The sequence below is a fragment of the Prinia subflava genome, chromosome 3 (assembly GCF_021018805.1).
Source record: "Prinia subflava isolate CZ2003 ecotype Zambia chromosome 3, Cam_Psub_1.2, whole genome shotgun sequence".
NCBI lineage: Eukaryota > Metazoa > Chordata > Aves > Passeriformes > Cisticolidae > Prinia > Prinia subflava.
Window position 1 is genome coordinate 83,333,796 of NC_086249.1, and position 24,042 is coordinate 83,357,837.

A 24,042-nucleotide genomic window follows, 5' to 3' on the forward strand; every position below is an offset into this window, starting at 1 on the left:
TGTTTATTGAAGAGGAAACACTCAGCGTTTATTTCTTCTGGGTGGTGGTTTCTCATCAAAAGCCAACTGCTGAACAAAAATCAGCATTTGAATCTTTGTTGGGACATTTGCATACTGGCATGCCTAGAAGTTTGGCTACCCAGATCTTTTCTAACACATCCCTGTGAACAGTTCAGTTTAGAGGCTTAAAGAAACAGCAGAGGTCACCTACAGACAGAGACAGTAATGATGTGACTAATGTTTTGTTTTGCTTTGTTTAATAGGTTTCCAAGGTCAGCCTGGTTCACCTGGACTGCCAGGAACTCCAGGAACCCCTGGTCTGGATGGTTTGCCAGGAGTTCCAGGTTTACAAGGCCAAAAGGTAGATGTCAGCTGCTGATACTGTTTTCTGTAACTCCCCATGTCGACAGGAACGTGGGCAAGGAAAAACACTTTAAAACCTGGCCAAACTGCCTTTCATTTGATGTTTCCCACTGTGCACACAAGGGGACAGAGCAGATTGATAAATGCTTGACATTAGCACTTTTTAAGGGCTTACAGCTCTCCCCTGAAGTCATGTATAGAAGTCTATACACTAGCTCTATATTGCATAATTTAAATACATTTAATAAATAATTTCTTGGTGTTGATGTGTTGATTGCTAATCTGTTGTGTTTCTTTGGCTAGGGTGAACCTGGTGTAGGTCTACCTGGCCCTAAGGGATTGCCAGGCCTCCCTGGCCCAGCTGGCATCCCTGGAGAAAAGGGAAACCCAGGACTGCCTGGTTTACGTGGCGAGCAAGGCTTTCCGGGCATCCCTGGACAGCAAGGTTTCAGAGGTAACATCACTGGAAAAATACACTTCTGTATCTGTATTTCTTCATAAAGTAACACTCCCACAGATGCAGCAAAAAGTCTGTTCATCACTGAAATATCCTACTGATATCTCAGGGAATTGCTACTCTCCCTTCTCATTTTTTCCTAACACCCACCAGCAGCAAATGCTAGCAGCAAAGAGCAGCCCTTCTTCCAAGCCCGGGCTTGTAGGTGTTGGTGGATGAACGAGGTCTCCTTGGCCATGTGCTTCCAAAGCACCTTGTCTGGCAGCTTCAGCAAGCAAGATGTCAAACAGCAGGAGGGAATGCTTGGTCTATATTTCACCTGTCTCTCTGCAGGTGACCCTGGTCTCCCAGGTCTCCAAGGCTTGCAGGGCCCTCCAGGTGCACCCGGGCTGGGCCCTCCAGGACTGCCAGGACCTGCTGGGCAGCCGGGACCCCAGGGACCACCAGGTGAGCAAAGAATACTCCCATGAAGCTGCTTAAGAGAAGAATTTTGACATAAGTGGATAACACAGGTGTAAGTGTTGCTTGAGAACTTCTTGCAGTGAGAGGTTGATGGGCGTAGATGGGGGACATGCCAGTGGTCCAAACTGCAGGGCAGGGCCTCCTGAGAGGATTGCTGCCATTTGGATTGGTCTCCTTGGGTCATTGGTGGGTAATAGATACAAGTTCAAAGCCTCTCATAGGAAATGAGGACTGGTTCTGCTGTCTGCCTTTGAGTCTTCATCCTCCGTGCCATGTAATTTGTGAATCACTGGTGGGCATGGTCAGATATGCTTATTCATGGTTTTCCATATTTAATGTTAGGGACTAATCCTGTATCTTCTGTTCTTCCTAGGATTTCCTGGAGTAAAAGGAGAAAGGGGCTTCCCTGGTGTCCCAGGTCTAGACATGCCAGGACCGAAAGGGGACAAAGGTAGCCCGGGCCAGCCAGGAGTCCCAGGCTCTGTGGGGTTACCTGGCCTGCCAGGCCCCCAGGGGGCTGTTGGACTGAAGGGATCAGCAGGTAAACACCTCATCCCTCAGAAATCAGCATCTTTGACAACTATTTTATTAGGCTGTGGTAGCACACCCTTTCACTTGGTTAGGAATCGTTTGATCAACGAGCCCAAGCTTGGGAAAACTCATGGACTGACGTCAGTAAAGCAGCTCTGTGCACATGTAATTGAACTGCTGCTGAAGGCCTTTCATGGATCAAATCCAGCAGGTTGAAGGAACTAGCCTTTCTTCTGTAATAATGAAAGGGGTCCATTCTGCACACTTTTAGTGACAGAGTATGGTTTTAATAATGCCTTTGTTAATGACAGCATTGTTTGCTGTAATAGGAAGTTTTAAGAATTTATCAAAAACCCATTACAAACTGTTTTCCTCTGGTTTTCATAATACTGTTTTTACTGTTGTTTTCTCTATTGGGCCGTTTTAGTTTAATCATCTTCTTTGTCTTATTTTTCCTTAAGTAGTGCAACTCCTAATATGATAGGCAGTAAATAATTCTGTTTCTTGTACTTCTTTACATTGCTTGCTTTATTTTTTTAATTCACTCTTCTCCTTTGGCTTCAGGACCTAAAGGAGAAATGGGAGTTATGGGAACTCCTGGATTGCCAGGAACTCCTGGACCAGTTGGCGATCGAGGGTTACCTGGTGAAAAAGGTAAGAGAGAGATTTTCTCAAAATAAAAATTGCAGACCCCACCTTTTCTGCAACAGAAGTTGGGAAATAACCAAAGATAAGGGGTACACTTGGCCTAAGGAATGGTTTATGTCAAGTAACTTTCCTGTAAGTTAGAAATAGTATAAAAGGCTAGGAGCAGTCACATATTTGGGCACCAAGACATGATTTTTGATCCATTCTTCAACAACATAAAGGTTTGCTAAGTGTGGGTCTGTCGTAGGTATTCCTTCAAGAAAAATACACTATTTGAAATTATTAAAAGCCAACAGGAAGGTCTTAATTAAGAGCCTCAGATAATGCTCTGTATTACTGCCAAACTCCCGTCCTTATTGTTTCAAGAGTCTAAAATTAATGGCTGTGAAGTGGGAAAGATATGTCAGCTTTCTGACAGAGCTATTGTGAAGTATAATAAAAAAATTCATAGGAGCTGTTCCAGAACATGGTATTTGGTGCTCAAAATCTGAATAAATAGCTAATTTAATTTGTTATTGCCTGCTAAATATTTTTGCAAAGTTTTATATGCCCCTATAACATTCAGTGCTGTCTCTTTATAGGTAGCCCAGGTTTCAAGGGTGTAATTGGACCACAGGGTGATCCTGGTGTTAAGGGAGATAAAGGTGAAGCTGGTCTCCCGGGAAAACCTGGAACAATAGACAACATGGACATGGTTAGCCTCAAAGGCCAGAAGGGAGATCAAGGAGAAAAAGGTAACTTTGTCCTCTAACTGTGAACAACTGGAATTAACAGTCATATACTGCCAAGCAGCAGTACTTTGAATTTGGTTTTGCTTTAGTTTTAGGCATCAGTTTTTCAAATAAAATTAAAGAGTTTTACACAGCAAATATAGATATTTTTTCTGGTGTTCTTCAACTCTATAGGAAATAAGATTAATCACAGAGCAAAAGGGTTTTGGTTGAATAGAAGAGGCTCAATTTGTCCTTTTGTAATTGACTTTACCTCTTTAATCAGAAAAGTCTCTGAAAAGAAAAGAAATTCTAAAAGTAAAAACCTAGATCTTTCCAGAAGGGAAAAACTGTTTGTCATGTAAAACATGTAGTTGTGGCCAGGAAGATCAACTGGTAGTTCCAGAAAAAAAGCCTTTTTTGACGTGTTTCTTTGTGACCGGAATAAAATTCAGGAAAGAAATGCATTTATGCCACTGATACCAACAGATCAACTTATGTCAGTTTAAAAACATCTGGAAGGATGCAGGAGAAAGGCAATCAGTTTTCTGTTTAGAAACTTCACAGTTGTAGATTTGTTAGCTTTTTTAGATAATATATGCTTCTTAAATTTCCACTTTTACTGCTAACTGATAAATTAGTTGTTTGAAATAATTTTCTGTCCTGTATTTCTTTTCAAAGAAGAAATTGTATATATTTTTCATATTAGTTCTTATCATAAATTACTTCTTATTAAAAAAAGTTCTTAATAAAAAGTAACTATTTTTGTTAAAATAGAAGTGTAGAAATTAGAAGGAAGCTACTGAGATATTGTGGTCTTTAATTTCCCCCAACCAAATCCTCCAGGCTTTAATAGTATATCATATTTTCTGAAACAATTATCATTCTTTTTACACTTTCTGATTTCTCCCGTTTGGCTGCATCCTTAGATGTTAGAGTGCACATTGCTGAAACAAGCAAAGTACTTAGGCCTGGCTAGAGTGAAATTTCCCTTACTTGAAACAACAGCTGACTGAGTTTGTGATTAGCTATAATTCTTTAGTCCCTTAGTTCTGGACTACTGCCTGTGTTATAATTTTTCATTTTGTATGCATGTTTTCAACTTCTTATCACACCCGTGGTGCATTACACTTTTTGATGTTCACTGTGATGGTTTTCAAGCTTCACTCCAACTCTTCAAAAACCTTCTGTAGTCTAATCCTGTCCTCTTTTTGAGCCTTTCCTTCTGAGTGTCATCTGTACGTTTCCTCAGTGTATTCCAGGGCAGACCTCTTTCCAGTTTGGCAGTGAATCACTAATAATTATACTATGTTATATTTGAACTGTGGAAACAGGAGAATATCCCAGTCTTAGCTACCTCTTATCTCCATGTCCTGGCTAATTGTCAGAAGGAGATGTGGGCTCACGTGTTCTGGTTGGGTCTCAGAGAAACCTGGGCATGTGGGTAAGTAGTGCCTCGCAGCGTGGGCAGCCAGGGAGCGCAGGGGAGGGCGTCAGCAAGCGTGGAGTGCCTCTGCCCTTCAGCTGAGATGCAGCTTCTGAGAGGACTTTAATGAAGCTCCTGGCCTGTAAAGATTTCATCTAGATTATTTTTTCTCATTTGTTTCTGATCTTGATACATACACTGGTAGGTAAAGTATAAAACCACATACATTGCTTTCGCTGTTTCCTTATCTACTGCTGGCATGTAGGATAATTAATTTTATTTTGTTTCTAGAAATCTAAATTAGGCACACTTGTTACATGCAAAAAAAGAAACCTTTGCTGAGAAATTCAAATGGTTACTTTCTTTAATTTCTAATTTACTAATCTCTCCAGCACTAACAATGCATGCTTGCAAACTTCTGTGCTCTACCTTTTCCTGGTCACACACAGTCTACAGATTGGCCTGGCTCACACAGTCTGGAAGAGTAGGTTCCAAACAGATCCCAGCCGGCAAATTTCCCCTCTTATCCTCTTCATCCAAAAGATACTTAGTACCAGCAGGGAAAAATAATTCAGTTATACTCCATAACGTTGCTGATCTTTTGGCTGCCTTCGTTCCTCTAGACATGAATATTACAGTAATGTTTTTAGAACCTTCCAAAATAGAAACTGTGCAGAGAAGACACAGAATTTTGATGGCATATTATCAGTGATGCTTGATGAAAAATTTGGCTTTTGGACATCTTGAAATGGTTTTAATAAATGCTGCTTACTTAAAAACATTCAGTGACTTATCTTCAGTACCTGTTGTCCTGCAGCTCTGTGCAACACTTACATAATTGTTTATGACCAAAAAGCATGGACATAAAACTGGAGAAGAGCCACACTACAATGTAAGAGATCAAGCCTTCTGAAGGTGCTTTAACATTATATGAAACAGGGAAAACAGCAAATTTCTGGCTGTTTACTAATTGTTCACATGTGCCTTTTTAGAGAGCTGAACAGTCAAATCAATAATTTCTGTTAACACCTGTCAGCCACTTTTCAAATAACTCATTAATCTAACTCAAACACACATTTCTTTTCAATTCCTTTTATGGATACATCTTGCTTTCTAATTTGCACAGGCACCCATAAAATTGCAATAGTTTTCAGCCTTTCCTCAGTACTGGTTTAATGATTGGAAAGTTGTGTTTTACTCAGCCATTTCCTTGTTCAGCAGAGAGAAGCAGCAGTGATCAAAAATTAACTAGAAGGATTATTATATGTTATTACAGTAAATTGTAAAAAAATTGATCTCACTGTGTTTTTCTTTTTGGTGCCCAGGGGACCATGGAGCAACAGGAGAGAAAGGGCTACGTGGAGATTATGGAGAACCAGGAATTCCAGGGAGAGATGGTGAACCTGGTACTCCAGGACAACCAGGTATGTCTGAAGCTAACAGCAGACAGTTTGTCAGGTATTTTAAACCTTGTTAATGAATGAGATTCTTAATTTCTCTGTTGTCCATAGGACCAAAAGGTGATCAAGGCCCCCCAGGGTACCCAGGGGATCCAGGAGTTCCAGGACAAAAAGGATCAGTTGGTGAAATGGGTTTGCCAGGTACTGATTGCTAGGAATTTCTTCCTATTTCTTCCTCAAGTTAATATAGAATATTATGAGAAACTGTATGGAGTATTTGCTGGTGTAGATCTACTAAACAGTTGCAGTGTTTGCAGTGACTGAATGTTAGGCTTTTGGGACATTGCTTTTCAATCCTATTGTGATATACAAATAATAGGATGGTTTCCTAAGTTTGTATGTGCAAATCCTTTAGCTGGATGTTTAGGTTTTCTGTATTTGTTTAAGGTACACGGTCCTTTGAGTGGTGCCTGTCTGTCTCTGTCTCTGATAGTCTGTGAACTGCATTAACCTTCTTGTATATTTTCCCCCTTCTAAAAGGTTTGGTGAGTTGCCGTGTACTGAGTGTCAGTTATGAACTGCAGGTGTCTGGGAATAATGTTGATGTGGAAGGGATTGGTAAAGAATAAAATCGAGAAGAACCTATAACTCAACATGGAAACTTTGTCCCCATTGGGACAGCCTTCTTTCTAGCATATTTAGGAAATCAAAGTGATAGTCTGAAAGGGTAAATGAAGACAGAAAAATATGCTGCAGAATAGTCACTTTGTCACTGTAGTACTATTAGAAATTATTCAAATAAAAATAAAGTTTTATTCAGTCATGATTTTAGGAAGATCTTTGTTTACTCTGAATCCAAGATTATGACCACCTCCTATGAATAGAGTTTATCATCCTATAAAAAGTCCCATTTAGAGAGTGACTCTAAAAAGAAAATTAACTTACTTTTATAGCTAAAGGAACACTGAAACATCACTGTCAACACTGCTAGGATACCACTGGTTCTGATGCACCTATTTTTCCCTTCCCTTTACTAGGAACACCTGGAGAAAAGGGTCTTCCTGGAGTACCAGGTTCACCAGGCACACCAGGGTTCCCTGGGCAAAAAGGTGAAAAAGGAGACAAAGGAGCACCAGGTTTTCCTGGAATTGGCTTTCCAGGGGCTCCTGGTGAGAAGGTATTTATACCCCTAAAGATTTGGTTATCTCTACCAAGCACTAGAAAAGATGCTGTTGACCTCTAAGATGTTTTATTTTCTATTATGCTATTCTAACTGCCTTATGAAAAACTTGAAAGGTGTGCATATGTACAGATTTAGATGCATTTTGTTTGATGGGTCCAATATCTCCAGAGTCCTTTTATTTTTTTTATCTCTGCTCAAAATAGGCTAAATTCACAGTGCTATAAGTGTAGGGAAGGGGAAGAACTTTTAAAAATACTAAGTCAATAATGCAAAAAGGGTATTTAACGAACGGGACAAATAATCACACTAAAATAATATTACTGCGCTTTTACAAAGATACTATAAAGCGCTCAGATACTACTGAAAAGTGAACTATATTAATACTGTCTGTAAAGTTTCATTTAATCTCTAGTAGTATCTAATAGGATTCTCATTTGTTTCATATTCCTTTTCCTAGCTGTACAGTGACAGTTATCATGAATTTATAAGTGAAAATGGTAAAAATAATACCTGCTAATCTGGTAGCATACCCACTGAGGACTCAATAAAAGACTTTTTTAAGATGTTGAAGTGTAATAAGTAAGTTAGGAGGCTAATTTTGAAAAGACTTTGTATAACCATCCTAAAAATGCATAGAAAACTGCTTATTTCCATATGTAGGTATTAAGCAATTACTAGATTAGTTAAAAACTCTGATAGTGGAATTTAATGCCAAATTTAATCCTGAATTACACTGTGTAGGAGTGGAAAAATGATGGAATTCTTTAAAAGTCAGATGGACAAGAGGGGTGACATCTACTACTGCATACAGAAAAAAACTGTTTCTGAATTAATGTCTGGATTTTATGTGTGCTGCTTCTTCTAGGGAGAACCAGGAAGAACGGGTAGTCCAGGTTTATCTGGAGATAAGGGTGAAAAGGGTAGCGCAGGAATTCCTGGAATGCCGGGTGCCCCAGGTCCCAAAGGATCACCTGGCATGGCAGGATTTCCAGGCAAGTATTTATGCTTTTATGAAACAGAAACTGCAGTGAAAAGTTAAAGTAAAAATTATATCAAATATCCCACATGGAAATACATTCTTCTTCCTTTCTTTAGGAAGCCCTGGCCGCCATGGAGACAAGGGTGAAAAAGGACTTCCTGGCTTAAGTGGGATTCCAGGTTTAAAAGGAGAACCAGGTAAAAAAAAATATATGGACCACCAAAGGACACTTAAAATATTGTTCATCTCCAAGCAGTGGCTAAACCAAACTCTTCTGCATTCTACATTAATTTTGGCTCAGATGTTTTGCATTGCATTTGTTCATTTCATAAGCAAAAAAGACATTGCTGTTTCCTAGGTAAATCTGAGTCTGTGTAGTGGTGGGCTCATATTTCTTTTGCACTGTTAGAGGAATAGATTTTACCACCCTCCACAAGACTGGTTGTTGTTACAGCCATTACTTCTGTTGTTTCTGAATTAATTTGAAAGCAATTCAGTTGATCTTTATGCCCAAACCTGAATCACCACATTAGCATCATTTCACAGCTGTTAGAAAGGAAATACAATATGGAGGAGAGTAAGTCCATTGCTGTTCTGAACATTTTTGATCTTGGAGTCTTCTGTTCTCAGATTTTGGCTGCAGGACACATCATCTTACTGGACAATGGACTGTGCTGTTGACAAGTCTCTGCTGGAGTTCTTGCATTCTAAACTCACTGAGATTCATAATGAGCTGTGTCAAAATCCTTAATACTTGAGCCTTGTCTCAGACTGATTTAATTCAGAAGCAAACTCAGTGAAAAGTCTCACTGAAGTCATCATGCAATATCTGCTTGGTCTCTGTGGGAGCAAAAGAAAAAGTAAAGTTTTTCTTGAGAGAAAAAAAGAAAAAAGTCATAGTTAAAATGAAAATGTCCATGATTTTCCAGGTGAACCTGGTGTTCCGGGTCCTGCTGGTGCCATTGGTCAGAAGGGTGAACCAGGTTACGATGGGATCCCAGGTGCAGCTGGTGCAAAGGGTGAACAAGGTACTGTGACTGTCATCTTCAGTTCCCATGGTGTGAAAATGCACAGACATAGGCTGCACAAGGGTGGGAGAGGTGTGTACTGGCTTGGAGTCCTTTGGATGAAACTTCAGAAAATAAAGTCAGTCTTGGTGTCTTAAGATCATCCAGCATCGCATTGTGATCATTTAGATGAGCAACTGTATTTAATCAATGTAATCTTGAAAGAATTTCTTTCACAAAAGCTGGTAATACTCTAAAGAATTGTGTTTTGGAATTAATTTCAGCCTGCAGCTTAGCTGTGAAATAGTGGAGCATCCTTGCCTTTTCTTTGGGTAGGGTTTTCAGTCATACAGGACCCATTGTGCTAAATACAATACCAGTACATAACAGAAACAGCCTCTGCCCTGAAGAACTTTTGCATAATCCATTTATTTGGAGTTTGTATTTGCATAATAGAGTTTTATTCATTGCAGGTTAAATGTAAGTACTTTTCCAGCTTCTCATTTTTTGCTGTCTCTGTACTGCAGGTCTTCCAGGTAGAGGACTTCCAGGATTTCCTGGTGCAAAGGGAGATAAAGGTAAAACACTTACTTACACAATTCTGAACCTCCTTCCCAGCATACTATAACCATAATTCTGTAATGCAGACATACTTCCTACTTCATTCTTTTACATCCTATGCCTTCTCAGAGCAGGCAGAAACTCTGAGAGGTTCAAATACTGATTTCTGTTACAGTGGCAACATCTTGGAATTAGATATACCCTAAAATAGGTAATTATTCATAGTGTGGAATTTATTGCAAGTGGTGTGATGAGGTAATATAAATAACTCCTGTATTTGTGTGCTGTGCTTTTGACTCCAAGTATTTTGGTTTTCCTACTAATTTTGCAAGAATCAAAATTTAGTGAGGCTCTGTGCACCAGACAGCTATAGGTATCAGTTTTGTGGCTAGGATACTGCAGTAATTTTTTTGCCTGAATCTGTTTTGCAGCCCAGGTGTATTTATTGCTTAAATACTTATTTACTATAGCTCAGTAGAGCATGTCTAAGCTATGCACTGGAGCATGGTGCAGAGATGCAAAAGATAGCACAGTTCTGATGAGATCTCACTGAACATTTTTATTACCTGGGCTCAGGACTTAATAGCTTGGGTTCAGCCACATGACTATGACAATTCAAGTCCCCTTATGTTCTTTGAAAATTGTGTCACTACACTGTGCTGTGAGAATGGTTTGATTGGCTTGAGTCAGTGCTTGATCAAGGTGTCTGTAATGCACCATGCTCCATTTTATGAAATAAGTATATCCTAGACACTAGGCTGCAATAGATACAGTAGTGAAGAAATGTGAAACTGCTGTTGATAAAGGAAATGGTGTATAATGGGGGGATTTTCAATTTTAGCCATCTGGAAAACACAAACAATTCAACTAGTCCATCCATGAAAATAACATGACATGGCAGATTTTGAAGAACTTATATAGCTTTAAATATCAGTGCCCTACCTCACTCATTCACTGTATTAATACAAGAAACTTGTCTGGACAATCCAAAGTGATAAAACAGAATTTCAGAATATCTTTTATTTACCAACTTAAACTAATTAACAGCCATTAACTACTGCAAAAGCCCTAATGTTAGAGAACTTAATAAATTAAGCAGATCTTCTAATCATATCTTGGTAGGCATGCAGAGCCCTAGATTACGAGAACACTTCTCTCACTTCCCCATTTCTCATTTTGTCAGCTTAGCTCATTTAAAAATATCTGGGTTTAGAGAAAATACATATTCTATTTACATAATTTGTGTTCCAAATGTGTTGTAGTTCCAAAGAAACAAGTCCAGGTTTTAAAAACCTTGTTCTGCTCAGGTGGAGAGCCAGGGATAGTGTTCTCTATAAATTTTATTTCTCTTATTGTTGTACTTGTACCAGTTACTCTGTATTCTTTTGCTCAATCTAAAATTAGATTGATTTGCAAATGTTAACTATTTGTACAAGCCTGGAAGTAAGCACAACAGGTCTAAATCTAGATCTTAGTAAAAAAGTATTACATTTTTCTCCAGGAGCAAGTCCTTTTGTGCTTAATCAAGCACAACAACCATTACTTGACGATGACAATAACAATTGCTGCAGAGTAAGGGTTTGGAGGCTTTATAATCTTTGTGTAAGTAGTGGTAGAGGGATGCTGAATGTTAATCTATTTTAAGAGTGACTAAAAATAGCCCAGTGATGCTTTTAGATAAGAAAAGGTATGTCAGTCAAATTACTTTCCTTATATTTTATATCATAATGTGAAGAATAATACAGTTTTCCTAGAGTTTTGCATTTTTATAGAAGCATATAAAGTTAAGGTCAGTCTTTTCAAAAAGAGTAAATCTTACTATGAGTGGATAATAAGGCAGAAGTTTTCAATGACTGTGATCTTCTCTCTAATCATGTTCTGTGGTTGTTTCAAATCTCAGGTGCAAAAGGCGAAGTGGGTTTTCCAGGATCCCCGGGAAGCCCAGGGATCCCAGGGCTGAAAGGAGAGCCAGGATATGCAGGTCCACCAGGCCCTAAGGGGAACCAGGGTCTCCCTGGGCTACCGGGAAGTGCCATCGAAGGCCCTAAAGGAGACAGAGGACCCCAGGGCCAACCTGGGCTTCCAGGTAATTATCTTTAGTATTAAAGTGTTGCTGTTCATTGAGGCTCACCTAATTAATTAATTAATAATGCAATCAATATTGCGTATCTTTCTTTGTCCTCTTCTCCCAGGTCAGGGAAGAGCCTCGTTCAGGCAGTTTTGGCAGTATGTCCTAGAACAGGCTCCTTTTATGTCCTCAAGCAGTTGGCTTTGTCCAGAAATCTTTCTAATGTTGAGAAGGTCGCCTCCCATTTCCATGTTTCCTTATGGACTTTATTTACTGTTTTGAGGCATCTGGGGCTGTGTGTTCCTATGTCCTGGAGGGTTAATGTATTTAAAAATGACCCAGCTTGGCCTTTCCATGGCAGTGGCCTGTGCTAGAGGCTAAGGAGGAGAGTGGAGTGGAGCTACAAAATATCTTTAGCATGTTTATGCCTGAGGATGGACTATCTGCATGTTCTTGTGGAAATGTGGAAAATGTGGAAAACTCCTTCTATTTTCAATCAGCCACAGGCTGAGAGATGATTGGATGAGGAGTCTCCCTGCAACAGATTCTCCTGCTTATTTTCTTGGAATGTTACAACAATTATTTTGGTTCTGTCCATCTGCAGACCCTCCTTGCCCTCCATCAGATACTGCTGCAAATCAATTTTGCTATTAAATACTCTTTTCTTCTGTTTTTTAGGTTTACCAGGTCCAACAGGGCCACCAGGACCTCCAGGTCTGAAAGGGGCCAAAGGAGAGCAAGGGAGCAGTGGCTGGCCAGGGACTCCTGGGGGTCCAGGAATGAAAGGTGATCCGGGTTTCCAAGGACTGCCAGTAAGTTACTCTCAGTACACTCCAGATTTGCTGAAAGCTGGTTCTTGTAATTAATGGATATATTAATCATACAGTTCCTTATTCAAAATAATGATATTTTATGCTCCAAGTTCCTTTAGACTCACTGCTGATGATGTAAAGTCAGTTTGAAAGCATTTCAGTGCTCTCCTTAGAAAGGCTGCCCCAGTGAGCTAATGAACTTATTAGAAATTTATAGATAGTGAGTGGTAACATACAACACCCAAAATATAATTTACTGTGTTTTAACAGTACGGGATGGCTGAAGCACATCCATAAATCTGGTAAATGCATTAGTAGTTAATTTTAAAGGTTGCATATTTCACGATAAATTGCCTTCTGAAAATACCTGAGCTGTTTGCTTTTGTTATGAAAGCTCTCAAATAAAGTGCAGTTTCAGTACTGTCAGTGATGAAATATTGCTGCTGATTTAGAACTACAAACAGGCAATACTATTAATACATTTTTGTCATATATTATTCATTTTCACTGGCTTAAAATAGTCCCTTTTTGTTATACTAGCGAGAACGAAATAGAATAGGACAGTCACCCAGAATAGTTGGTCTTCTATATTCTTTCTCTCAGAGTGTATGATCCCTTTTTCCACACTGAAAAATATGTTCCATTTTTGAACTGTTCATCTGCTGCTCTGGGAATGGAGGTCATTTAGCCCAGGGTAGAAGGAGGCTCAGAGGGGACCTTACCACCCTCTACAACTCCCTGAAAGGAAGTTGTAGACAGATGGGGCTTGGTCTCTTCTCCGAAATCACAAGTGGCAGGACAAGAGGAAATGGGCTCAAGTTATGCCAGGGGAGCTTTAGATTGGATATTAGGAAAAAAGTCTTCACTGAAAGGGTGGTCAGGCATTGGAATGAGCTGCCCAGGGAAGTGGTGGAGTCACTATACCTGGAAGTGTTCAAAAATGTGTGTATATAACATTTGAGGTGTTTGGTTTAGTGGTGAACATGATGGTGATGGGTTAAAGGTTGGATTTGATGATCTTACAGGTATTTTCCAATCTTAATGATTTTATTAAAAAGGGACAATAATCACAATAAAAATAATGTTTATGGAAAAAACTATGAGAAAATTCCTAGTGTACAAAAGGAAGAAAGACTCAGGAATAAGGTCCTGATATGAAATGCAGGACTTTAGAGGTCCACTTTATTCTTAATAATGCAAAGATCTAGTACATCTTTTTCTGCATCCAGGAGTCACTTCACAGAGATATTAAGGATTTGCTTCCATGTTCAGACCTTTTTATATTTGATACCATACTGTGCCATACCAGCTTTGAAGGTAGTAAATTCCAACATAACACTCCAGTATATTTCCCCTAGTTTAATAATTTCCACTATCTCTGCAGAGAGATAAATTTCTATACCCCAGCAAACTGTAAAGCTTTTCACTGGGTGATATACCAGTCTGAGACTGTTTGTTGAGAAAGAATAGGAAATGCCTAAGGATTTTGATTCCATGCCTTCAATCAGAAAAACTGTTTCACTACCCTTGAGCCATAACTCATAGTAGCGGGTTGTTAACTCAGTGTGAAATGCTGCAGTGAGAGTGATATTAAATATTAAGCTTCCTCTGGTGATAGATACTAAGATGAATTTCTAATGTCTTCATCCTCCCCAATGTGACAGGCTCCTGCCCTGATTATGGCTCAATTGCTCATACAGGTCTCCAGGTACATGGTTACCTATATCAGTAGGGAGATTTTGTTGCAACATGAGTGACACAACCTGTCCAAAAATTGTATCCAAAAAAGGAAATGCAGAGATCAGACTGTGAAATAAAAGTCTCATGGTTTTTTTCCTGTTCTTTTTAATGTTGAAACGAGAGAAGAAACATTTTCCTGAAATAGTTTTGTTCTCTTTGGAACAGATCCAAAAAAGAAGTTGTTTACCAAGCTGTATCTGATGAGACAAAAAGTTAAGAAATGCATACTGTTGTGGAAAACAGTATTTTGATGGAAAGCTTCCAATAAACTCCTCTTATAAATATTTTTTTGTAATTATAACCTATATGTATATATATATATTTAAATCCCTCTCTCTTTTAATGTGATTGACTCATAAGTGCGTTCTGAATGAAAGTTAGCCCTCCTGTTTTGGGCTTCAGAAGTTCACATATTATGATACAGAGATGGCCGTTTCTTTACACAGTCCTCCATACTGTGACTATGTGACTGGAAGAAACCAGGAAATCTTACTTCATTCATGCCTCCCTTAGCACTCTTGATGGTAGCCTTTCTTTTGTTTAACTTTGGAGTCTTTGGAAGTTTATCTGTGGGCATCCATTTTTGAACTAGTCATCTCTTCTCCCTTTATGGAGAGTGGAAAGAATTAGACATTTGTCATTCTTCTCACCTTAAAATCACTCCTGTGTATCTATTCTATTGCTCTGCAAATATGATGGCTCCTACTGGTATTATTGGTATTATTTTCCACTGGGTGTTCAATTCACATCTCTAGTTTCTGGTTGGTAGGTTACTTGGCAAAGGGATTTTATTTCTTTCCTCCCCTGTGTTCCTCATTTTATTATATAGTGAACTATTATTGTCATACCAGTTCAGCCAGGGAGAAACTCTAAACTAACAAGCTTTTTGCCAATGATTTGCAACAGACAAAAGAAGAAACGGAAATTGGCAGCCATTTGAATGACTATTTACAGTGTCTTTTGAAATAGGGTTTTAGTTTTCCCTGAAGTGAGGCTATCACTGTGGAGGCTTAACCAGGAAAACAGACTGGAGACACAGATCTGGGTGCAACAACAGCAGCAGGGCAGAAGACTCGGTTTATTTACAAAAACTTACTTTTATACTTTTACTATGAGGCCTGTGGATTGGAGGAAGGAATTCCCACTTCCACATCACATTGGTGAAGGGGACTGTCACACAGTCTTGTTTGTCCCGGCAGAGAATGTAAAAACAATGGCTATGTTTATAGAACATAGCTGATATTTACATTAAAAGAGCGTGAGAAGGTACGAACTTCTCCTTTAATATGAACGCTCAGCAAACCAAGAAAATTCATGGCAACAGTGAGGCTGCAGTGAACTTGTAACCATTGATTTCAGGCCTACAGTTTAGCATGGTGACGGCAGAAGGAGGAGTCCCTCCCCATTGTGTATGAAGTGTTTGAAGTCCTTGAGTGTTTTAGCCCTGTTGAAAAGTAAAAATCTTCAGAGGATTTTAAATTGCTGAACCTATTTAATTTCATCTCATGTGTGAATGTGGAAGTTTTCAAGTCTGGTGTGGTCTAGAATTACTCCATTTAATTATCTAACTAGAAACCTTCTTCTAGGGCTGCACTGAAATTAGTATCTGCTGAGATTTGTGCTTATTGATGGTTTTCATAATACTATGGTCTATGGTTGAGAACCATTTTTTTGGCTGCAGTGCTAGTATGACTTCTTTCTGATCTGCTATCTTTGTGAGGCAAAAAATAGTTTAGAAAGAGCAAAGTGTCACTCATATCACTGTAGGAGAAGCTTCACATCTAATCGAGGGAGAGAATGACCATTTCTTAAACTTAATGGCGTTCTCATATTATGTTTTTTTCATAGGTTTCCAGTAATACAGCCTATTTGAGAGTCCTATCATAATAGTGTAGGATAACTATATTTCACATTTTCTTTTATGCAGGGTAGTCCTGGTTTGCCAGGAGGTACTGGTCCAAAGGGTGATCTTGGACCTCCAGGAATTCCAGGTGTTCCAGGTGAGGAGAAAACTTAACATACTCCTGAAAAGTATGCAAAAATGTCTCATATCCTTCCTCTCTCAAAAGAGATGCCCAAAGAATGTTAACTCTGTGTTAATAGTTACTGAACAGGACACTGAAAGCTGCATCAAAAAACATACAAAAGCATTGAGATTTTTCTTAAGTTTTTTTGTCTCTTGCTTATTCTTCTTTCATTGCAAATATTAAATGCGCATTCCTTTAAAAGATGCATGTAAAATTGATGATTAGCTACTACCAGTCAAGAATCTTCAAGATTTTCTTGAGAATTGAAGAGGCAAATGTTAGAGCCACATGTGAGGAAATGGGCTCTGCTTGTCTCCCTTGTTGATTATATTCCTGCTACTGTCGCCATCATGTACATGAAAACACCAGATGTATAAAAAATACAGTTATTAACAGAAAAAACATAATGCTTTTAATCTAGAGAATGATATTATTAAAGTAAGAGAACGTTGAAGAGAAGTAAGAGAAAAAAATGTGAGAAAATTATTTTCAGTCATCATTTCTTTCCTGACTTAGTGGTGTTTGTTTGTATCGTATTCCATCAAACAGTTAAAAAGTACTTGTGCAAATAAAGTCGTGTCCTTTTCAGAGTCATACATGATTATTCCACACATATCCTTCCAAATCAAGGAATTACTGAATTTTCATGCAAATATTTCCTTTGACTTCAGGTCCAAAAGGAACTCCTGGCTTCCCAGGCCTTAAGGGTGAGCGAGGTGACCAAGGTCTTCCTGGATCTAAAGGTATAATAAAGACTTGTGCTTTTTTTCCCCAAATGTTTTTGGTAAAATGGTTGTTTGTGATTAATTTGTGGTTATTTGTGGGTATAACTCCATCACCTTTTTGTTCTGTTCTGTTCTATTCTAAAAATGCAGAATGTGAAACTGTGTCGTGTCAGCATCTGAGTAGTCAGATAGACTAGAATGGTTTGGGTTTGAAGGGATCTTAAAAATCATTTAGTTTCAACATGCCTGCCGTGGAGAGGGACATCTTTCACTAAATCAGGTTGCTCAGAGCCCCATCCAACCTGACTTTGAATGCTTCCAGGGACAGAGCTTCTGTAGCTTCTCTGGGAAACCTCTGTTCCAGTGCCTCACCACCCTCCCAGTAAAAAATTGTCCTCCTTAAGTCCAATCTAAATTTACATTCTTTCTGTAAACACTTCTCTCTTTCACACTGTTGCCCCTTGTCCTGTCACTCCAGACCCTGGTAAAAAATCTCTCTCTGTCTTTCATTATAAGTCCATTTTATATATTGAAAGGCCACAGGGAGGTCTCCCCTGGGCCTTCTCTTCCCCAGGCTGAACAAGCCCAACTCCCTCAGCCTTTCTTCATACAAGATCTCTTCACCCCTCTGATCATTTTCATGGCCCTGCTCTGGACCTGCTCTAACAGGTGAATGTCCTTCTTGTACAGGGGACCCCAGAGCTGCATATAATATTCCAGGTGGGGTCTCATGAGAACAGAGCAGAGGGGGAGCATTACTGGCCACACTTCTTTTCATGTAGCCCCACATTGGCTTTCGGGGCTGTGGCGTTGCCAACTCATCCCGTTTTTCATCTGCCTGTGTTTCCCAAGTCCTTCTCTGCAGGGCTGCTTTCAATCCATTCATCCCATACAATATCAGTCTGTACTGATATTGTGGATGGCTCTGGCCCATGTGTAAGGCTTTGCACTTGACCTTGCACTTGTTGAACTTCATGAGGTTCCCATTGGTCCACTTGTGACACATGTCAAGGTGCCTCTGGATGGCATCCCTTCCTTCCAGCATATTGACTACACCACTCAGCTTGGGGCTATTTGCAAACTTGCTGGGACAGCTCCATGCAACCTAAGGTCTGGACAGCTATTTCAGTCCATGAGAAGTCTGTTAGGCTGGAGATACCAGCATTGATAGGCTTCTGTTTGGGAAGATTTGCGTTTCATTCATGTGTAAGTCTAGGACGTGGAGATATCTCGTGACTGTCTGTAAGAGGCTCCAGTCTCTGACTGCATAAATGACAATACAGGGTAATGTTTTCTTCCTTTTTTTTTTTAGTTGTGCAGTACTAAATATGTGCTGATTTTCTTATTTGATATGCACAGGTTTACAAGGCCCACCAGGCCCACCAGGTCCTTTTCAGCTTATTAAAGGGGATCCTGGCTTACCTGGACCTGTAGGACCAGTTGGTCTCAAGGGATTCCCAGGACTTCCAGGTCCCAAAGGACAACAAGGTGAGAGTTTCTAATTTGCCAGTAGAAATACATTTTTTTGTAATGTAAAAATAGACCAAAACTAGGCTAGATACTACAAGATCTTTTGGTATAATATGATCCAGTTTTTGTAAGCCATTAAATTGTATCAATGATGAGGAAGAGAGTCCTTTTTGAAGCTCATCTGAAACAGATGCCTGGTGATTTTTATAGGCTCTCACTCTGCAGTCATCACATCAGTATCTGAGATCAGCAGTAAGCAGAATGACCTGCAACACTCTGCTCATCCTTTCCCCAAAATGTATTTGTTAGGATGTCTTCTGTCACTAGTCTTGAATCCAAACTTAAATACTGTGTGTCTCTGGGAGAATATAAGCATGAGGAAAAACATTTGATCCTGGAATAAAAAGTGCTTCCTGAGGAAGCTTGTTTCATGGTCCTAGATTTCTTCTTTTAGTCCAGATACTGCTATTTTTATAAGGAGTAAATGAACTGCAAAAATGAAACACACTAGAAAGTAAGAGAATGGAGCAAAGGGTAGGACAAATGAAGTGCTGGCGCAAGGACACGTCCTTCAGTATGATGGGACATGGAGTGTGGGAGCTCAGAAGTGTTAAGACTCTAAGGGAAAGCTTTTTTCCTGAATGATTTATGTTACATTGATGGGGAATTACAGTGCAGGATGATGAATATCTTCTTTCTAGTTAATATAGTAGATTTAAAAGTTTTTTCTTGAAGGTGGGGATACAACTCTGCAACTGCTGTCCTTTAGGAAATATCTGTGAAATAGTCTCAGTGATTGAGCACAGCATGGGTCTGCTTGTACAGGATCCATTGCTGCAGCAGCAGTAGTCAATTCAGTACATAAACACAATACTGCTTTTTGGGTGATCAGGAAAAGGAAAGCTGTGAGCCTCTAAAGCTTCTGATGAGTCACAGAAGTTTTGCTATAGTGCTGATGGTATTAACTTCCTTCTCCTGAAGTCAGATTTGCTGAGTTTATGTGGGATTCATAGTATCCCTAAAAATCGATGAAGGAAAAACATAAAATATGTTTGAAAACTCATTTGGGAAGAAGCTAAGAGGATACCCATTTTGCCACTGTTCATGACCCTACTTTTTTATGGTTTGTTTTTGACTGAGTCATATGATAAGAAGAGAGAGAAGAGATTCGTTTTCATATTCCAGGCAAATGCTAGTTATTTTAGAAGCATCCTGTCTCCTTACTTCTCCATTCTGTTCTACTATGGAATCACTTTGCCTGGAGTAACCCTCGTATTTTCTCTAGATATGGGACTGCATGTACTGAATTTACATGAGTTTAGTTTATGCTGTACTATATTAAAAGCCAAAAATTCAGAACTAACATGAAATAATATCCAGTAATAATTATTCCTTTTTTTCCAACAGGGGTGACAGGACCTTCAGGTGTACCTGGACCACCTGGTAGTCCAGGGTTTGATGGTCAACCTGGACAGAAAGGAGAAATTGGTCCTTATGGTCCCCCAGGTAAGTCCCTGCATTATTCAAAGACTTGATTCCTTCGTGAAAAAATAACACACGGTATTAGCTGTGAATGTATTTAATTTCACTTCAGTTATGCAGGGAGAGCACTGCTGTCTGCAGAAGTGACCGGGTGCTCTCTGTTGCAGGGCCCAGAGGATTCCCTGGCCCCCCTGGCCCCGATGGCTTGCCCGGGGCGATGGGCCCACCAGGGGCGCCGTCTGTTGCTCACGGCTTCCTTGTCACCAGACACAGCCAAACCACTGAAGAACCATCGTGTCCCTTTGGAACAAGGCTCATTTACCACGGCTACTCCTTGCTTTATGTACAAGGCAATGAAAGAGCACATGGCCAAGACCTGGGTAAGTACAGGCCAAATCAATTCAGTTAGAATTTGTTACAAACCAAGTGTTTCTCTCCTTTGTAGAACTGTATTGAGCAAAACTGTGTAATTGCTCTGGCTCAGACCTAGGCATTCCAGAACAAGGAAGATGTTGCTGTACCACAATGAATACAACACCTAGTTACTGAAATGGCTTCTGGGGTCTGGGCAGTCTCACAGAACTGGGTTTGCCCAGCCTTAACCAATATTTGTGGGGAGGCCTTTATTGCAGTCTGCAGCTGTCTACAGGGAGGGTAGAGAATATACTAGAGCCCTTCTCAGAGCTCCTCAGTGACAGAAGAAGCAATGGACCACAAGTATGAGATACATTTCAGTGAAACATAAATAAAAGCTTTTTTATCGTGCTGATTGTCAACCATTGGAATAGAACCCCAGAGCAATGGTTGAATTTCTTGTCTTTGAAGATCCTCAAAACAACTAAATCTGGACCCAAGAAACCATATCTAACTGGCAGGGCAGTAGGATAGATGACCTCTAGAGGTTTATTCCAATCTAATGTATTCTGTAATTCTGCAGGCAAGACTGGACTACCTTGTCCCATTCCTTCCTCATGAAGCTAAGAGAATTCACTTCCTCTAAGAAACCTGAGCCCTCCAGAGCAAATGTTCTCTGCCTTTTTAGCTGCTCGTGGAAATAATTAGGCAGTTGGTGGTGGTTTAACAAAACTGTGTTAAGAAATAACCTTTCACTCAACATTTCAGGCACAGCAGGAAGCTGTCTTCGTAAATTTAGTACCATGCCTTTCTTATTCTGCAATATCAACAACGTCTGTAATTTTGCGTCAAGGAATGACTACTCCTATTGGCTGTCTACTCCTGAACCCATGCCAATGAATATGGCTCCTATCACTGGTGATAATATCAGACCATTCATCAGCAGGTATGGTTTCAGTTCTGCTGTATTTATAAATTAAAAAAGCCTGTGGAAAGAGTGTAGGTTACTTTATTTTTCTGGACAAGGTTTTTAATCTATATATTTTTATTTCCTGCCTCTAAATTTAAAGTTTGAATTCTTTTGATGAAATGTTTCAGTGTGCATGTTTTCAGTTCAGACTTTGATCAAAAATAAATTCAATTTGGGGGAAACCCAAACGAATAGAATAGCCTATTTTGAGTATAATTAAAATGAAAAGATTTACTTTGAAATGTTGTCTTGAAAGGGCTGTGATGTACTTTGAAGGAGAAAAACTTCTGCATTTTTTCACAATTCTTGTCCGAAACACTTCTGGTTTTTGACTAGCCATAGCTAGAAGCTTTTTAGGGCTCAATTTCCTTTTGTTTGAAAATGGTAGCATTTTTATCATACAGTAGACTGACAGGCTTGTTCCATTGTTTTAGACATTCTGCTTGAATACAGTCATTATTGTCTGAAATAAAGGAAACAACTGCAAAATCAATCATCTATCTTTTAATAATTCCAGATTCACAGCTGGCATAAAAAATGGTGCTTATATCAGAGACATAACTGTTCTGCATCAATGCGAATGTTAAAGTTTTGGTCCATTTGAAATTCTAAGACCACTAGGAAACCTCTTCTGGCATAATATGTCTGGTGCTGAAGTCAGAGTTGTGAGCAAAAGTGTGGCGAACTGCCCCACTATTAGATATGAATCTGACAAGGGAATCTTTGACTTACAGCTTAAGTGATAATTGTTAGATTTAGGCATTACTGTCCTTTCTGTCATTGCTTCTAATCTGTATCAGCTCTTGCTGATGCCTCTTCCAGCCATATTTAATGAATGGGAGTGGAGATTGCTGGTGACGATTTCTCAGGTACATCCAAGAGAAAGGACAATCCCAATCATTAGTAGGTTGTATTCTGGACATATTGGATGTTCAAAAAACTATATGGCTCTACTGCAAAACATTTCATGTTTATTTTGCACAGTGAAATCCATCCTGTATCTGCAGCTGTACTCTGTATTCTTACTTTTGATTTAGCACCAAAGAAGTTGGTATATTTGGAAAATGAATGGGCAGATTGAGGACAAGATTCCCAAGAGAGACATAGCTTTTGTTGGTCGTAAATTTATTGTTGTTCATTGCATGTGAATGGAAGGGGCTTGACTTTCAGAAAAATTCAAATTGCCAACCTCTGAAATTTATATTGCTTTTATGCCATCCCATATCATGAAACCAAAATAGCCTTTAACAGTCATGTTTGAAACTCTTGCCAAAGGAGATACTAACCAACACTTTGCCTTATCTTACGCCTACGGATTAGCTTGTGCACTGTAAAAATGCGTAAGTGTGTATATGTATGTACATGTGTGTGTGTGTATGTATGCTTATGTGTGTTTCTCCTTTTAGTCATAGCAATGAGTGAAATAGCTGTAATATTAATTTTAAAAAACTAGTGAAGACTCTTCTTTCAGTTTATTTTATTAGTTGATGCCTTTTAAACAACAGTTTTCCCTGTCCAAATGTTGAAAATGTGTAGAAGTGTCACTTGCGGCCTTGAATCGTAGGACTTCTTTTCCTGTAAGACCTTCTACTGAAATACCAGAAATGACTTGAAGCAAAGCAGAGCTCCAAGAATAGAGGCAGCTTTACATTCCTTCTTTTAGCTTACTCTTCCATTGATGTGTTTCTTAAAATAACTCTCTTGCTTCTGCACTGAAGATGAAGGCAGTAGGTATGAAAGCAGTCTTCCCAAGGCAGAAATAGAAAGCTTTCATTCTGAATACCTTTGCTTCTCTGCATTTTCCAGAATCCAACTTAATCCATTTTGCACTTGATTCTTGTCCCTGCTCTGATAATAGGAATCAGACTTTGATTCATTTTCAAGTTTTGAATCATTTTCATAATTGCTAACTGCAGCAGCCAGTTAAAGGGTTGTACAAGAAAAAACGGATTGTATCTACCAAATTCCTTATTACCAGCCCCCATATTAAAATTCCAGCTCAGCTCATGGGTTTTTTATGATTCTCCTGTGAAGGCATGATTGGTCATTGGATTATTCAGTAACCTAGCAGTTCTGAGACATGAGGAATTTATCTAAAGTAAAAGAACTGGTGCTGCATGCCTTTCTGGAGAACTGCTTTGAAGCTTGTTGTGCAAGTTACTTTGCAAGAAATCTCTTACTGGAGATACAGCCCATAAATGTAAATAAAAACCACTTTCAAGGAAAATGCATGGGAAAGAGTCTGCATTAGATTAGATTAGCAGTGATTGCCTATGTAAGACATTTTCCAGAGAGATGGCTTTTTCTCTGGAAGTCAGAGCTAAGTTTAGGACGATGAATTGCTGTTACTTGTTTCACATCACAGTAGACCACTTTTGAGTGATACTTGCTGAGTTGCAGTGTTTGGCTATTTGCCTCCCATGTTCATGACATTGAGCACTTTTAGAAACTTCAGTACAAATAGGACTAGAAAAAGAAAAATACATGTAAATATTCAGATAAGAGGTCTCGTGTTCTTTTCTCATAGGAAAGCTAATAGGAATAGGATTTAATAGCTGAACTGTCTTTAAGTAAGGGAGAAATAAGAATTTTACAAAATAAATTAGATACAAAAAAGGAAAAATAACCAGCTGGTTGTTTTTCTAAATGAAACATTGTGATTTTCCT

General features: G+C 39.2%; 1 protein-coding gene across 1 annotated transcript in view; it reads left to right on the forward strand.

Moving 5' to 3' along the window:
* Positions 1-24,042, forward strand: part of COL4A1 (collagen type IV alpha 1 chain) — a 119,848-nt gene that overhangs the window by 90,276 nt on the left and 5,530 nt on the right. The window contains exons 29-49 of the mRNA XM_063392790.1: positions 264-361; positions 667-817; positions 1,154-1,267; positions 1,656-1,823; positions 2,378-2,467; positions 3,043-3,195; positions 5,923-6,021; positions 6,109-6,198; positions 7,035-7,174; positions 8,046-8,176; positions 8,280-8,356; positions 9,089-9,187; positions 9,694-9,744; positions 11,628-11,813; positions 12,474-12,607; positions 16,275-16,347; positions 17,046-17,117; positions 18,459-18,587; positions 19,977-20,075; positions 20,219-20,431; positions 21,174-21,351. Coding sequence (XP_063248860.1) covers positions 264-361; positions 667-817; positions 1,154-1,267; positions 1,656-1,823; positions 2,378-2,467; positions 3,043-3,195; positions 5,923-6,021; positions 6,109-6,198; positions 7,035-7,174; positions 8,046-8,176; positions 8,280-8,356; positions 9,089-9,187; positions 9,694-9,744; positions 11,628-11,813; positions 12,474-12,607; positions 16,275-16,347; positions 17,046-17,117; positions 18,459-18,587; positions 19,977-20,075; positions 20,219-20,431; positions 21,174-21,351 — 2,545 coding nt within the window. The remainder of the gene's footprint in view (positions 1-263; positions 362-666; positions 818-1,153; positions 1,268-1,655; positions 1,824-2,377; positions 2,468-3,042; positions 3,196-5,922; positions 6,022-6,108; positions 6,199-7,034; positions 7,175-8,045; positions 8,177-8,279; positions 8,357-9,088; positions 9,188-9,693; positions 9,745-11,627; positions 11,814-12,473; positions 12,608-16,274; positions 16,348-17,045; positions 17,118-18,458; positions 18,588-19,976; positions 20,076-20,218; positions 20,432-21,173; positions 21,352-24,042) is intronic.